The 15,039-nt window shown below is 43.4% G+C and overlaps 1 protein-coding gene across 2 annotated transcripts; it reads left to right on the forward strand.

The window, feature by feature from the left end:
- Positions 1–488: 488 nt before the first annotated feature.
- On the forward strand, positions 489–7,938 carry PSMD12 (proteasome 26S subunit, non-ATPase 12; the record flags this gene model as incomplete). 2 transcript variants are annotated; one of them, XM_079544217.1, is made up of 11 exons in its annotated part: positions 489–596; positions 1,475–1,534; positions 1,758–1,886; positions 2,942–3,049; positions 3,932–4,036; positions 4,459–4,608; positions 4,755–4,889; positions 5,410–5,522; positions 5,887–6,061; positions 6,553–6,630; positions 7,729–7,938. In XM_079544217.1, the coding sequence occupies 11 exons, from the start codon at positions 489–491 to the stop codon at positions 7,936–7,938; spliced, it is 1,371 nt and encodes a 456-aa protein (XP_079400343.1). The 2 variants fall into 2 exon arrangements, with proteins under 2 accessions (XP_079400343.1, XP_079400344.1); XM_079544218.1 differs by lacking the exon at positions 1,475–1,534.
- Positions 7,939–15,039: the final 7,101 nt, after the last annotated feature.

Genomic DNA, 15,039 nt, shown 5'->3' on the forward strand with positions numbered 1-15,039 from the left:
CAGCTCCGCCCGCACCACACAGCAGTGCTACGCCCGGGGCTGCGCTACGCCACATTCACGCTGGCTGCGTTTGCCTCAGAATGCGTAGAAATGGCGTAAAATCGCGGTGGTACTGACTTCACTCCCCTTCCCCCCCTCACTCACACACACATCTCTCTCACACTACGGACACGTGAGATGTGAGCATCACCACAGCGTGGGAACATCTCAGCCAGCAGCCCGAGGGGCGCTGAGGCACTTGGCGGGCAGCAAACCGCCACACCGAGTGGCAGGAAATCCCGCTCCACCGACCGCCCGCTGGCCCTGCACGGACCGCCTCACAGAGGCGCCCCTCTCACGTCCCGCCTCGCCCCGCTCAGAGGTGCCCTCGGCAGCGCCTGCTTGGTGCAGTGCGGGCCCTTCCGCCGGGTTGTCCCGTTGCGCCTGCGCGCCGCGCTCTTCCGGTGTGTGTGTGTGTTCGCGGGGGTACGCGGAGCGGAGCCGGGACCATGGCGGACGGCGGCGCGGAGCGGGCCGATGGCCGCATCGTGAAAATGGAGGTGGATTATAGCGCGACGGTGGACCAGCGGCTGCCCGAGTGCGAGAGGCTGGCGCAGGTGCGGCAGGGGGAAAGGCGGGCGGTGCGGATGGGCTGAGTCATGGCACCGTGCGGGCTGGGCCCGGGTTGAGCGAGGCGAGAGCGGAGGCCGGGCTGCGGGCCGAGAGGGGCCGAGCGGGCGGCTGCGGGGTGCGGGACAGGGCGGAGGTGGCCGCTCCTTACAGGAGCGCTGCGCGTCAGGCGCCTCCGTGCTCTTGTCCCGAGTCAGGATGGCGGGCGGCGCGCGGCAGCCGCGCGGTTCAGCTGTGTGCGACCCGAAAAGCAGCGGAGCCGTGGCCGCGAGCCGGGCTGTGCTGAGTAACGGCTGTGCACGGCCGCTCGGTGTGGGTACGGTGCAGCTGAGCGTTATCTACGGGCCTTGTTTTGAGGTTTCTCTGTGCACCTTGTTTTGCAGTGTAGAGGCTCTCAAACCCCACAGCAATGGGACTGGGTTTGCTGTCCTGTTTCAGCAGGATGGCATCTAGTTCCTATGCACTGGCGGTGCTTTGCTTGATCAGCAGGTCTGGTCAGAGACGTTCCGGGCTGTATGGTGTATTGTAGGATTTTGAAGGCAGTAGCTTTCAGATAAGAAGGCTGTGTGCTCTGCTGCCTTCAGACTGCTACTAGCACAGACGTTTTATCCCATGGGTGCAGCTCTGTGTAAGTATGGGCATCGTGGCCATGTTTCTTTCCCACATAATGTTCATTGGCAGTAAGAGCACATCCTTCAGACCAATGTATATACTTTGGAAGAATTTCAGTGCAATAGGTATGTTTTAGAACCAGCTTTCTTTTTCTCTCTTGTCGTTTATCTTCTTGTTTCTAAACATTTTGCAGTCCCAAAGCTTTTCCTTTTTACTGATTTTTTTTTTTAACTTTCTTTTCCTATCGCACTAGGAGGGGAGATTGCAAGAAGTAATTGAAAACCTTCTCTCCTTGGAAAAACAAACACGAACGGTAAGTGTGGTGTGCATCATTTAGTGCTGTGTTGGTCTACACCTCCCCCTCACCCCCTGTTCTATTGTGTTAAAGTTACAGGGAATTGTGGCATCAGTCTTTTGTCATTCTTATCAGTGAGATGAGATACAGTGGATTTTTTTCCTCTTTATATCATAGCAATGCAAGTGACAGATCTGCAGGTTGTTTTTTCCATCACTGATACACTGCTTATCTGTTACAGGCTTCTGACATGGTTTCCACATCGCGTATCTTAGTGGCAATAGTGAAGATGTGTTATGAAGCTAAAGACTGGGATGCTCTCAATGAAAATATTATTCTTCTGTCAAAGAGAAGAAGTCAGTTAAAACAGGTGAATTTAATCCTTTGAAACAAAAAGTGAAATTGTATTATTATATCTGGTTCTCCTCTATGAAGAGACTTCACAGACTTCTTGGCACTTGCATGAATACAGTGCGTTTAGCTTCTGCTGATGTTTTCTGGGAGGCATATGAAAGCCAATAATGGAACCAGTGTCCAAAATTCATCTCTTTACTTTGTACCTGAGCTCCGTTCTTGGCAACACACCTGTGGCTCTTTTGCTTTTGGTACATGCCAGTACTTTTACATCGTTGTTCAACTTTACAGTCCTCAGCAGTCTAAGCTGTAGACACAGTTTTAATTTTTCATGTTGTCATGAGGTATACATTAAACAGTTATTGGAATTCGCTGCGATGAAATAAGGACTAGACTTTACGTGCTTGCTTTCAAAACTGTCATAATCTGGAATTCGGTTCTGTCAGAGAAATCAGCTATCAAGATTGCTGAGAATGCATTTAAGAAGGTACAAAGTGTGTTGTGCAGCGTGTTTTGGTTTTTTTTAACCTAATTAAAGTTAGCAAAAGGCAATTTTAATGGCATCATTGCTTTAGAAAAAGAAAAGGTTACCTACTTTCTAACATGCAGAAACATGATTTTGTGTGCAAGTGGATTACAGTTTATTTCTCTAACTTGCACAAGTTGTGGCTGAAGACGAAAGAAGCTGATTTTTCTCTCCAAGTAGTTTCTAGAAGTTTAATTCAGGTTTTTTGGAAGTAGGTATTTCAGCTGTAATTGTGGCACCTTTATCAGTGTTGTTACCAGAACGCATCCCAGTAATCCGTGCTTGCCACTGAAGGATGCCAGCCTGTTAGTGCTTAACTGCCAATCTGCAGAGATGGAAAGGATCAGTCCTAGTTCCTCTTCCTTCCCTTCTTGAAAAATCTGTTGGTGTCCTACAGAGGAAAAACAGCACACAATTAAGAGAAAATCTGTGATTAGATTCATCCTGCGTGCATGTTGAGTCTCTCTAGTTTAATATGAAATTATTTAGTATCTGAATGCATTTGAGAAACCTGCAGTGATTTTTCTATTCTGTTATTGTACCAGGCAGTTGCTAAAATGGTCCAGCAGTGCTGCACTTATGTTGAAGACATCACAGACTTACCAGTGAAACTGCGCTTAATTGACACGTTGCGTACAGTTACAGAAGGAAAAGTAAGATTTTGTTTTAAGACTGACTATCTAAAAGGTAGAATAAAAATGCTTACCTTCTTTAAAAGCATAGCTTCTGAATGCCATTTTCCACCTTGTTCAAATGAGAGCAGAAGTATATTTTTAACTTCAGAATTTCTTTCCCAGAAGACTACAGATATTTTCCAAATTTCATAATTAAATGACTTGCCAAAACACCAATCGTATTTCCATTATGTATATATTTGGGTGTGTTATTAATATAATAGCTCGTACATTTTAGACTTTGAAAGTGCCATTTTTCACTATTTAAAGTGTTGCATATTTGAATTAGTTGGAAATGGGCAGTTTAAATTATTTAGCAAGGTGTTATGTGCAGCTGTGGTAATCAGAAGCATTATGAGTCCATTATTTACATGTGATTCCTTTTGCTTCCCCCCCAAAAAAAGGATCTATTCTGAATGAAAGCAGGTTTGTATTAATGTTATGGCTTTTGCCTGTTCAAAGTTAGTCTGAGCTGTTAGTCAAGTATGTTTGCCTTATGGCTGGTTAGGAGTGTGTGCAATAATGCAAATGGGTGCATGTTAACTTCATATCTATTTCAGTATATTTGAGCAGGCAAACTGTCGAATACTTCATTTGCTGTGCAGATTCTTTTATGTTTGTGTAGGGAATGGTGAAGGCATTTGTTTAGATTAATTTGGTCCCAATAGTTTGATTTTGCCCCCTACCCATTATATTTTATCAGCGTATTTTTGTAGATAGCATCAACAACAGTGTATGGATGTACGTGCAGTTAATTAATTGCATAAAAACATGAAGGAGATGTTTTATAGGGCTGTGGTCTTGTAGTTTATGTCCTTTTCTAGAAAATTCCAGAACTCCCATTGCTATTTCTGATTTCAGATATATGTGGAAATCGAGCGCGCTCGCCTGACGAAGACACTCGCAACAATAAAAGAGCAGAACGGGGAAGTGAAAGAGGCTGCCTCTATTCTGCAGGAATTGCAGGTAACACGAGGCGTAGTCACAGTTACCTCAGTGATAGAGATTAATGCTGAAACTTCATCATCTACATCTGCAGAAAATACCTGGAATGAGATTAACTGTTACGAGTGAGATTGTAGCTCAGTTTTAAGTGCTCTCGTTGGTTCCGTTGTTAAATTTCAAGGAGTATTTCCCTTTTGGAAAACAAATTTCAGTTTGCTTTGCTCAGTCGTACAGCGAGTTGCATATTAGTGATTGTTGTTTGTTTTTTTTTGTGTGTGTGTGTGAAAGTAAGGGCTGTAATTCAAAATTAACCTTTTCACCATTTTCACTTGCTCTGGAACAGCTGGGTCTGTTTTTTGTTTTCCTTTGTGAATCACAGAATGCTTCTCTGTTTTATGTGTCTGACCCTGTCGCAGTGCTAAAAGGTTCCATTTTCATTTTAGGTGGAAACTTACGGTTCAATGGAAAAGAAAGAACGCGTAGAATTTATCCTTGAGCAGATGAGGCTCTGTCTAGCTGTAAAAGACTACATTCGGACTCAAATTATCAGCAAAAAAATTAATACAAAATTTTTTCAAGAAGAAAACACAGAGGTAAGTTATTTGAGGATTTTTTCCTCCTTATTTTGATCTGTCATGCTTTCTTTGAGGTCCACGTGTATTTAAATCTTCTGTTTTCTGGGATGGATTTGGATTTCATTTACATGGCTAATAGAACTGTTGTAATTCCACTGTTTCAGAAACTAAAATTGAAATACTACAACCTAATGATCCAGCTGGATCAACACGAAGGCTCCTACCTCTCCATTTGTAAGCACTACAGAGCCATTTATGATACTCCATGTATTCAAGCTGAGAGTGAAAAGTGGCAACAGGTAAAAACAACAACAAAACGAAGCAGACACAGCAAACAAAATGTCTGTATTTTCACGTGGCAAATACCTGTTCACCCATGTCATTACCCGACCAATTTACAATAGATTAAGTTGCTCTTAAGTCTGTTCTTGTTACATTTAAATACCAGATTATCTTAACAAATTGGGTAGTTGAGAATGGGTGTAATACAGTTGATTTTATACCATATTATACCCTTTTATACCATATTTCTACCCTTTCTACCCAATTTATACTCTTCTACTGTTGTATATAAAATGGGAATGTTTCACATTTAATTAAGAAAAAAAATCTTTGAAAATTTGGAATTTTAGTTCACCTGTATCAATTTCAATGTATTCCTATGAAGGGAGGTGTGTTTCTGCAAGATAGCCTCAATTTCACTTTGACTTCTTAATATGTTTGGCATAATGTTTTTTGTGCTAAATTCTAAGCTCTGCAGAATAGTTTTCAATGCTTCTGTTTAATTATGGAAAAAAAAATCACTCTTTCTTATCGCAGGCACTGAAGAGCGTTGTTCTTTATGTTATTCTTTCACCTTATGACAATGAACAATCTGACTTGGTGCACAGAATTAGTAGTGACAAAAAGCTAGAAGAAATCCCGAAGTATAAGTAAGTGCTCTTTCTAAGAAACAATTCTCAGGCCAAAGGCCTCTCTCTTACAGTGGCTATGTAGGTGAAATCTGTTTATGCTGAGTCTGCTGCAAACATTTCAGCATTTATTGTATGAAAAATACTGCAAAACTTTCATGATTATGTTAGAAGTTAAAATAAATATCTGTTTATAAGAGAAAACTCTTCATGAGAGATAGTTGCACTTTAATTGTCCCTCTAAAGTATTAGAGTTTATACTTATGAAGAACAGTGAATATTAATGGTAATGAAAACATTTTAAATTACTTATCTGATGTAATTAAGTATGAAATATGCCTTATTGATAAGGGATTGTTAATCACCCTTAGTAAATCATTTGCAGAGACCTCCTAAAATTATTTACCACCATGGAGTTGATGCGATGGACTGCCCTAGTTGAAGAGTATGGGAAGGAATTGAGAGAAGGATCCCTTGACAGTCCTGCAACAGATGTTTTTGGCTGTACAGAGGAAGGTGAAAAGAGATGGAAAGATTTAAAGAACAGAGTTGTGGAACATGTAAGCATGGCTCATCCTTTACAAATTAGCTATGTATGCTATGTCTCACTTTTTGTTTGCCATACTTTTGTTACAGAGGTGTTTTTCATGTAGGAAAGCAGCAGATAAGTTGCATTTTCTGTTATGTTCTGTTTTTCAATTGTTTTTTTGTCCATATGTGCATAGAACAGATACACATTTGGCCAGAAAAAAGAGCACATTGTGCTCAAATTCTAAGGTTTACGTTTCAGTAGAGTAAAAACTTGTGTTGCTTTGCCTTAAGTTAATAATTAGTTGATTTTGTTACTTTTAATAATTTGTCACACAGAGGCTATTAATTATACGTTTCACAAGCATGATAACTGTCCACAACTCATTTACATAATTTATGCTGGACTGCCATTAGAGCACTATAGCTCCTAATCTGCTTTTAACGTTGACTTTTATATTTTTGCAGCCTGCCTCAATTATATTTTGCACATAACCCTCTACTCTGAACACTTTTATTCCAGAATATTAGAATAATGGCTAAATATTATACCAGAATTACAATGAAGAGAATGGCACAGCTCCTGGATCTGTCCGTTGACGTAAGTGTTGCCTTTATGAAAGGAGAATAGAAGTGTTTGTGTGTGTGTGTGTGTGTGTGTGTGTGTGTGTGTGTGTGTTTGCTTGTGGCAAGAATATAAGTACTCAGCAGAGTAACATTCTTTTGATTATTTTTTTTTTAACCTTTTTTCTTAAGAAGCTCTGAAAACAGTGCTGTGGACCATCCCTGCTTTGTTTTACAGACTAAGCAGAAAGACCCAGCGTTGTAGAAAAAAAATATTTGCAGATTTATGTGCATGTGTTTATTAGTGTCCATGGATGGATGGATGCAAGCAGCAATAGATATTGTATGTCACTGTAATACTCCTCACGTCTCATTCCACTGTACTACCAGTGCTCTTCAGCTTTTACCAGGAAGAACAAAGTGTGCTATAGTGATAGGAAGCATTAACTGAACTTCTGTTCAATGGGCTCTTTAGATGGGAAGCAGTGGAAAAGCCTGATGGAGTAATAGTACGTTAATCTATATATTTGCACTGTTCAGTGCCAGGACCTGAGTGTTTATTTCATGCCATTATGGAAATCAGGAAAGGTTTTTTGTTTTTTTTTAAATCCAGACAGAAGTGGTTGTCACAGTGCACGTGTCCACTAGGCAAAAGCTGATACTAAAAGTGGGTTTGTGCTCAAGGTCCTATTTCAGTGCTGGATCTCCTTATCCTCTATTTCACTGTGAAAAAGCTCTTGTCAATGAGTGAGGAAATCTGACTTGAAGATAGAGGGTTTCTCATTCTTAATTCACAGTGGTTTTCCTATGTCTTGCTTGTCAGAAATTGCAGTCTGATATCTGTGTAGCCAGGTACTCTGAAGAGTAGAAGACTGTTGGTGTAGTATGTTAAACACTGAGTGTCACAAAAGATAATCGGATGTAGGTCAAATGGGAAAGAAAAAATTTTGAATAGATGGTGCTAGTAGCTTGCTATGCCAACATGGAGTATCATAGTATTATGCTGTTTTTAAACAGTGTTGTTCAAGCTGGATTTCTGCTAGGTTCCTTGTGCTTTAATGCTGTTTGGGTGGACTTCTGATGCTTTGAAGGTAAAAATGCTGTTTCCTTGACTTAGTGCTGTTTGTCTTTGCAGGAATCGGAGGAGTTCCTGTCTAACCTAGTAGTTAACAAGACCATCTTTGCTAAAGTAGACAGGCTGGCAGGAATTATCAATTTCCAGAGGCCTAAGGATCCAAACAATATACTGAATGACTGGTCTCACAAGCTGAACTCACTAATGGCCCTAGTTAACAAAACCACACATCTCATTGCCAAAGAGGAGATGATACATAACCTACAGTAAGGTGCCTCAATAATCTCAGTGCTTTTAAAGAAGGCATTAAATCTTCATAATAGAGACTATTATTACAGTGTGTATATGTTTTTTTTCTCCTTGTCAGGGCTTCCTGGTCTAAAATTTAGGACATAATTCTGATTCCTGTTGACAGTTGAGTTCCCTTGATTATTCATTCAGTTGTTAAAACATTTTTGCTACAATTGGTGAAAGAACATAATAAAACTGTATTGCCTGTATAACGGTAGTCTTGTGATTTATTATCTTCCATTTATGCTTTTATCTGGATAATTCATGACTCTATGGTTATTTTGTTGCAGGAATGTTTTCGAGGCTATGATTGAGAGGACATACTGTAAATAAAGTTAAAAACTTTAGCATATCACCTCAGTGTAAAGACACTACTACTCAAAACATACTAATTGTATGAAATTATGTCAGAGGTCAACAGCAAGGCATGCCTGCTTCTTAAAAAATGCACTGGGATGTTTGATCTTAACAGCATGGGATTAAACAATTACATTGATCTGAACTTTGTACTTTATCTGCTGTGTACTTTCAACATCCCCTCAGTGCTGTTCGCTGCTCACCACTCTCCTTTTGTGGTTCAAATTAAAAATGAGCAAGAATTAGTTGGAATATCCTTACTTTAGAAACTACATGTGTTCAAGGAGTCTGTGTTGATGAAATATTACCCTTGGATAATTACGTAGTAAGATTGAAGTTGAGATCATTTGTACGTTGGAGGACACTGGAGGAATTCCAGGGGAATTTTCATGCTGCAAAATCAGATCTTGCTACTCCTTGCTCTAGCGATCAGCCTAGAAAGTTTGCTTTGTTGTTTAATGAGATGAAGAATTACTGTTGCTATCTAACCTCAGGTCTACCACTGACTTGTTTGTGGCAGAGGGTAAACCACTTAACTTCTGTTAGTTTCCCATGACTGCTGCTTCTGAGGGAGTTCAAAAAAATTACAAAGATCTTGTGTGCTAAGCTTTGGAACATAACTTCTATTATTGCAATCTGTCTGGAGCTTCTGTTGAGAAAGATCTGTTTCATTTTCCAGAGGTGAAAAATCTACTGGCATGTTAGGCTGCAGGGTCTATGAGGCAATTCAGTGCTGTATATAATTGTGCTTACTAATTGCCCACGTTAATTATAATGGGGTTTCCTGACTAGCTTCAGAATACATCACAAGAGAAGCTGATAGAAAATTAGGTCTTCTCTACTGGAGTTTGTGAAAAGCTGTTTTCAAGAGAACAGAGTGAACTTTATCATAGAATGGAAATCTGTTTTCTGAATGTCTTGTGAAAGCAAAAGTCTGAGAAGAGGGGGAAAAAAAAAAGCAGCACTGTAAGTTTGTAATAATTAGTTTTGTTTTGAAAATGTAGAAACTAAACTGAGTGTGCAACTCATGGGAGAGCCAGGGCTCCAGGGCTTTTTGGCTACCAGCTTTCCATTAGCCCTGAAGGAAGTGAGGGTTCCAACTCTTCCAGAATTTGTGCCACACCTTTCAGAACTCTGCTCAGATCTGCTTTGTGGCAGGGCGCCTAGTAGCCCTAAGTGGCCTCAGGTTTTCAAACTCATGCTTTTTGGCATAGAGCCTGGATTCTCCAAGGTCCTTGGCATGTCTCCTAGCTTCACAGGATCAGGAGAAGCCCTGTGAGTAGTCACGATTTGCAGAATCTTGATTTAAGGGTAGGGGGACTGGATGTGTTAGTACTGTGTGTTCAGGGCTTCCTTGCAGTTACGGTCCTCAGGAGGTTGTGCCATCTGAATTTCCAGCAAGAAGCTGCGGTTTTCAGATCTGAAAAGATTTTTAAATCATAAAATGTGTAAAAAAAAAAAAATATATATATATATATATATATCTGAACATGATATTGCTGGAGATTGTTTAATTATAAATCTCAGCATTATAATTAGTCTCTACAACTATCACTTGTTGCACTTCTGAGGATCTGAGTCCTGTCAAGTCTCATGATGCTCAGCAGAGGTTCATTGTTTCAGTCCCTCTCATGCCTCTCTATTGTGACTGTGGCATTTCTGACATTTCCAACTGCTACTGTTGCTTTTTTTTCTGCTCACAGACTCAATGTAACCCACTGTTCCTCATCTCCCCGGGCAGCAGGAAGAGATGATGCATCCAGTACAAAAAACTCGTGTTCCTCAACAGAAGTCCAGTACTGTGATGCTCTCATCATGACATCCCCTTGGTGAGCATAGCACATGGGGATTCCAGGAACTTGAGAAGTCTGGGCAGTTCTGGAAATGTGAGTGAGTAGTCAGCACATAACATCTGTTTCTGCCTAGCCCATGCTCAGTGAAGACCTGGCTTCTCAGCCCTGCCTCTGTCCACTGAAAGCTTCTGCAGTACAATTAACTAGTTCACAAAATTGACCAAAACCTGCTTCATACAGGGGCTAAGAACTTTAAGTCAGTGCAGTAAAAAGAGCATAAGTTGCTGAACAAATCCTTCCCCCTATAACTCACCAGCTACACAAATTTTTCCTAGTGCAGTATAAAGAAATCCTTTCAGAAGAAAGGGATTCAAAAATTAATGACAGCTTATGTGAAAAATAAAGCCAGCAACACTTTACCTCACCCCAGAGGATCCATACTTTTTTTTTTTTTTTTTTTTGCAAATAGACATAAGTCATTCAATTTCTGATTAAAAAAAAAATAATGAAATATTCCTTGCATATTCCTACAAAAAAATTCACCCATAATATATAAGCTCAAGTAGGAATTGGACACAACTGTTCTCCAAAATAAAAGCCTAGTTGCATTGCAGCAGCCTATACAATGTTATATAGGTCCTAAATGTGTTTGCACCTTCATTTGACCGTAACTGCTGTCTCCATTACTGCAGGGCACTGCTTGGCTTCTGCAGAGCCCATGGGAAAAAACCTACCAAACCTACCTGCCAGCAGGCCATGTAGGCTCGCTGGGGACGGTGTGTGAGGCACGCAGCCCCAGAGCAGCAGCAGCACGGCCTAGGGCAGGTTCTGCAGGACTGCTTCTGCCCTCCTGAAATGGCGGCCCCAGCAACTGCGCTCCCCTCTGGGAGGGCCTTCTGTGGAGCGCTGGAACAGAGCCCCCCAGACCTGTAAAGTCAACTTAAAAATGGACTGATCCAAGTCTGGGGCCGCAAATGCAAAGGACTCGTTCTTAAAATGTATTTCCTTTTGTATTTTCATTTTTGCGAGGAGCTCTCCTTATAAACATGTTACTGATGAATATTGAAAGTATTCCTGGGCACAAGTACCTTCTTGCAGTGGCAGTGCATCAGAGGCTCGGCTGGTGGTTACTCTTCAAAGAGTTTAGAAGGCGTTAAGCATAGATTTAAATATAAATGTATTTAGGAAAATCCAATACTCACATGATCTAAATCTTACAGTTATTTTAATTAAAGTAGAAAAGTTTTAAAAAAAAAACAAAGCAACACAAAAACTGAACAACTGGAATCTTGCTGATAGATTGCTGAAGCAGCTGCTGTCCCATCGCAGCTCAGGAGGAGCACGGCAATGTGAGGGGCCAGAAAAAAACGTTGCAAAACAGCCTCGGCATCAAGCAGCGTTGGCCAAACGCGTTTTGCAAAGTAGGGTTGTCTTTTTTTTGGGGGGGGGGGGGATTCGTGCCCAGCCAGCAACACGTTACCGGCGATCCTTCAGCAAAACGAGATGGAGTTTGTTCCGTCACCTAACCGCAGCCCTTCTGCAGGGATCCAGTTTTTCACACGTTTCGGAGCGGTAGCTGTAAACAAACAAAGGACAGAGAAGGGAAGCCCGACCCGCTCGGCTCGGGGCGCTCCCAGCTCTCCCCGCTCAGGCGGGCACCCGAGGGCCGCCCCGCCGGGACCTGCCGGCCTTGGCAGCCGCTGTGAGCGTGTGGAGGCGGCGACGGGATTCCAAGGAAACGGGAGGGGGGCAAAAACAACGCCCCCAACCCCGGCCAAAATAATAATAATAAGAAAATAATAAAAAAGCAACCCTAAAAAAAGTAAAGAAAGACAGAAGAAAGCGCCTGCCGGTCTCCAGCCCGCCGGCAGTGCCCCCTCACACGGCGGTCAGACAGAGCCGCGGCCCCAGCTCCCACAGCTCCCATCGCCCCCCCGCCCCGGGTCCCCGAGGTGCGGCTCACGGCCTCGGTCCCACCGCCGCCTCACCCCGGCCCCGCCGATCCCGCCCGGCCGCCCTCCGCCTTCCCCCGCTGCCCGCCGGGCCGGGAGGAGGGCGGGGGAGGGTTTTCCCACAATGCTTTGTGGGGACGTTGACAAGTGGATCCAAGATGGCGTAGAAAGTAATGACAGGTAAGTCAGGACTTCCCCATTCGCCCCTCGCGAGGGCCGAAGGCGGCGGGGCTGGGCCGGGGGGACCCGCACGAGGAGCTCGGGGGGCTCCCGGCGCCCCTCCGGCGGTCGAAGGGCCGGGAGGAGCGTGCGGGGCGGGCCGGGGGCTGAGCGGTGCCGGCTGGAGCGGGCCCAGCGTCTGCGGAGGGCCCTGCGGCGGCGGCCGCTCGGGGGCTGCGTGCGGGCGGGCCCGGCCGGAGCCGCGGGGGCCGCGGGGCTCTCCCGAGGGCGCGGAGCCGGGGGCGGGCGGGCGGGTGCGGCCCTGAGAGCGGCGAGGCGGGGGCGGCGTGGGGGGCGGGCCCGGGGAGCCGGGGCGGGGAGGGGGGGGCTCGCATAAAGCCGGCCGTCCCCGGCTCGGGGGTGCTCCGTATGGAGGGCGGTGCGGGGCGGCTTCGGGTCGTGTGCCGGGTGGGGTGGGAGGGGACGGGCAGCGCCGGCCAGGAAATGCCGGAATAAATAAGTGGGGGAAAATGGGCTTAGGTAGCGGGGTCTGTAGAAAAAGAAGTGGTGAGGGTTTATAGGCCGCTTTAAAACGAGTCCTCCGAGCGAGGCGGGCTCGGCACGGGAGGGGGTTGTTTTTTTTGCAGGGAGGCTTTGTGAGGGCCGCGGGGATCCCGAGGTCTCCTCCTGTACGATGCTGCTGTAGTGAAACTGCAGATGGGAAAGTTTATACCGCAGGTTGCCCTACGGCCCTCTTTTGTTCGGTCTTTTTTTGATTGTTTTGTTTGTTTTGTTTTTTTTCCCCTTTTTTTTGAAGCAGGTCCCCAAGTAGAGCTGCTCACAGCCTTCCCCCTCTTGAGGAGTTCAATGAGTCGTGTCCTGTTATTAATATCCAAACAATTGGATTTGTTTGGATTCGGCGTGCTGTTGGTGGAGCTGTTGTTTGATTGCAGTAATGTGATTAAATGTATCATTGATGGAGGTTCAGAAATGTAGGGAAATGGTTGCAAGTTTGTTTTTTCACTTACTGACCAAACGAGTGTGAGTTCACATGGTGATGGGGCTTTTGTTTTTATCCAAGTGAGCTTCAGCTGGAGTTTTAAAATAACGCATTTAATTCTCAGTTTAAGACATAAAATCAATCAGTTGCAGTACCAAAAATGTCCTAAAAAGGCATCTCCTTGTATAGTGATGGGATGTATCATGGCTGGTCTTGTTGAGGTGACTTCAATTGGTGGGGCTTTCTGGTGTTGGTCTTCCTGGTCAATATTATAGTGGAAACAAAGGAAAGGATGAAATATTCCTCCTTTTATAACGTATTACTTTCAGGGGATACAAACTCTTGTAAAATTGAAAGATACAACTAAATTACATGAGATGCTTTGCAAGTGCATGATTTTGTTTTGTTTTTCCCCAAGACATTGGCAGAACAGAGATTTTAAAATGAGATTTCTTAAATTGTTATTTGAATATTGGCAAGTCTGTGTTTTGAATGGCAAAGCCTGTTTGCTGGGGTGAAGAGCTGGCTCTGAGCTTACAGCTGGGTGAGGGCAGAGCATGGCAGTGACCACCACCATCCTCCTCCTCCGCATGCAGAAAGAGGGATTTGCCTGTGGATGAAACAGGCCCGGGTAGGCTGAGCTTCCACTGCAGAGAAATTGTGAGTGCTGGAAGCTGAGTTCAGCTTTCTTTGTTGATCTTCGATTAGCAGAGCCCTTCTTTATTGGTAAGTCACGTTTGCATTTTGCGTTGAGGGACATGGTTTAGTGAGTTGTTTAGTGCTGTTGGTGATGGGTGGATGGTTGGACTGGGTGATCTTGAAGGTCTTTTCCAACCTTGGTGATTCTGTGACTCTGTGAAGGAATGTTTTGTGTGTTATTACTGATACAATTGAGTTATCTTTGTAGTATGTCATGAAAGCACGAATTACTTAACAAACAAACAAACAACAGAAACAGAGAGAAATCCAACTTCTGTTGTCACACCTCACCTGTGTGGATTCTGGAGTATGTATTTCTCATCCTTTATTCATATGACTGCTGTGCCTTTTTAAGTGAGTTCAGATACATTTTTCTGTGGAAGAGAGAGATGCATGCACAGTGATAGCTCTAGGACTCAAGAGATTGTGATAGGAAAGTGGTATGTTCTTATTTTTTTATTATGGAGTCTTTTTGTCTCTCCCAGCTGACTGGAAATTAAAGGGAGATGCAGAAGCTGCATGTTAAGCTGTATTTTCACCCAGTTCTGCTACTTGATCTGCCAGGCTGTGGGATCTTGTTGATTTCAGAGAAGTTGCTCCTGGGCTTTGGGATCTGTATTTGTGGATCTGGTTGTAGGATAAGGGCTGTGGTTTGCAGACAATGTGTTGAAGGTTACACTCAGATATTCCCATCTCAAGGGAGAGTGAAGAACAAATGTTTCCAAGTGGATGGGGTACAGGCCTGGGCCTCGAGAGATTTGGGCTGTGTGATGGAAATCCCTTCACCTGTTCATGATTTCTTTTAAAGGAATTTAAAATAGAGTCATGAATCTTGTAAAGAGTTGTGACGTCTGTAGATGAGAGAGGCTATATAAAAGCTAGGCAATATTATTACTGATCTTTTCTGATTTTTAATTTAATAGTCTGATGAAATATTTTCTCCGGTGTATGCAATTACATTTGTTACTAGAATCCACTTGGAATTATAGCTGGATATTCTTTCTGACTTTTTTTTTTTTTTTTTTTTTTTTACTGCTGTTTAGTACCATCTTGTTTGCTGCTGCACTGTATTCTAGATATTCTCATTTTAGTAATGGCAGAAGCAGTTGCTGGAGCAATT

Source organism: Tetrao urogallus (assembly GCF_951394365.1).
Source record: "Tetrao urogallus genome assembly, chromosome: 18".
NCBI lineage: Eukaryota > Metazoa > Chordata > Aves > Galliformes > Phasianidae > Tetrao > Tetrao urogallus.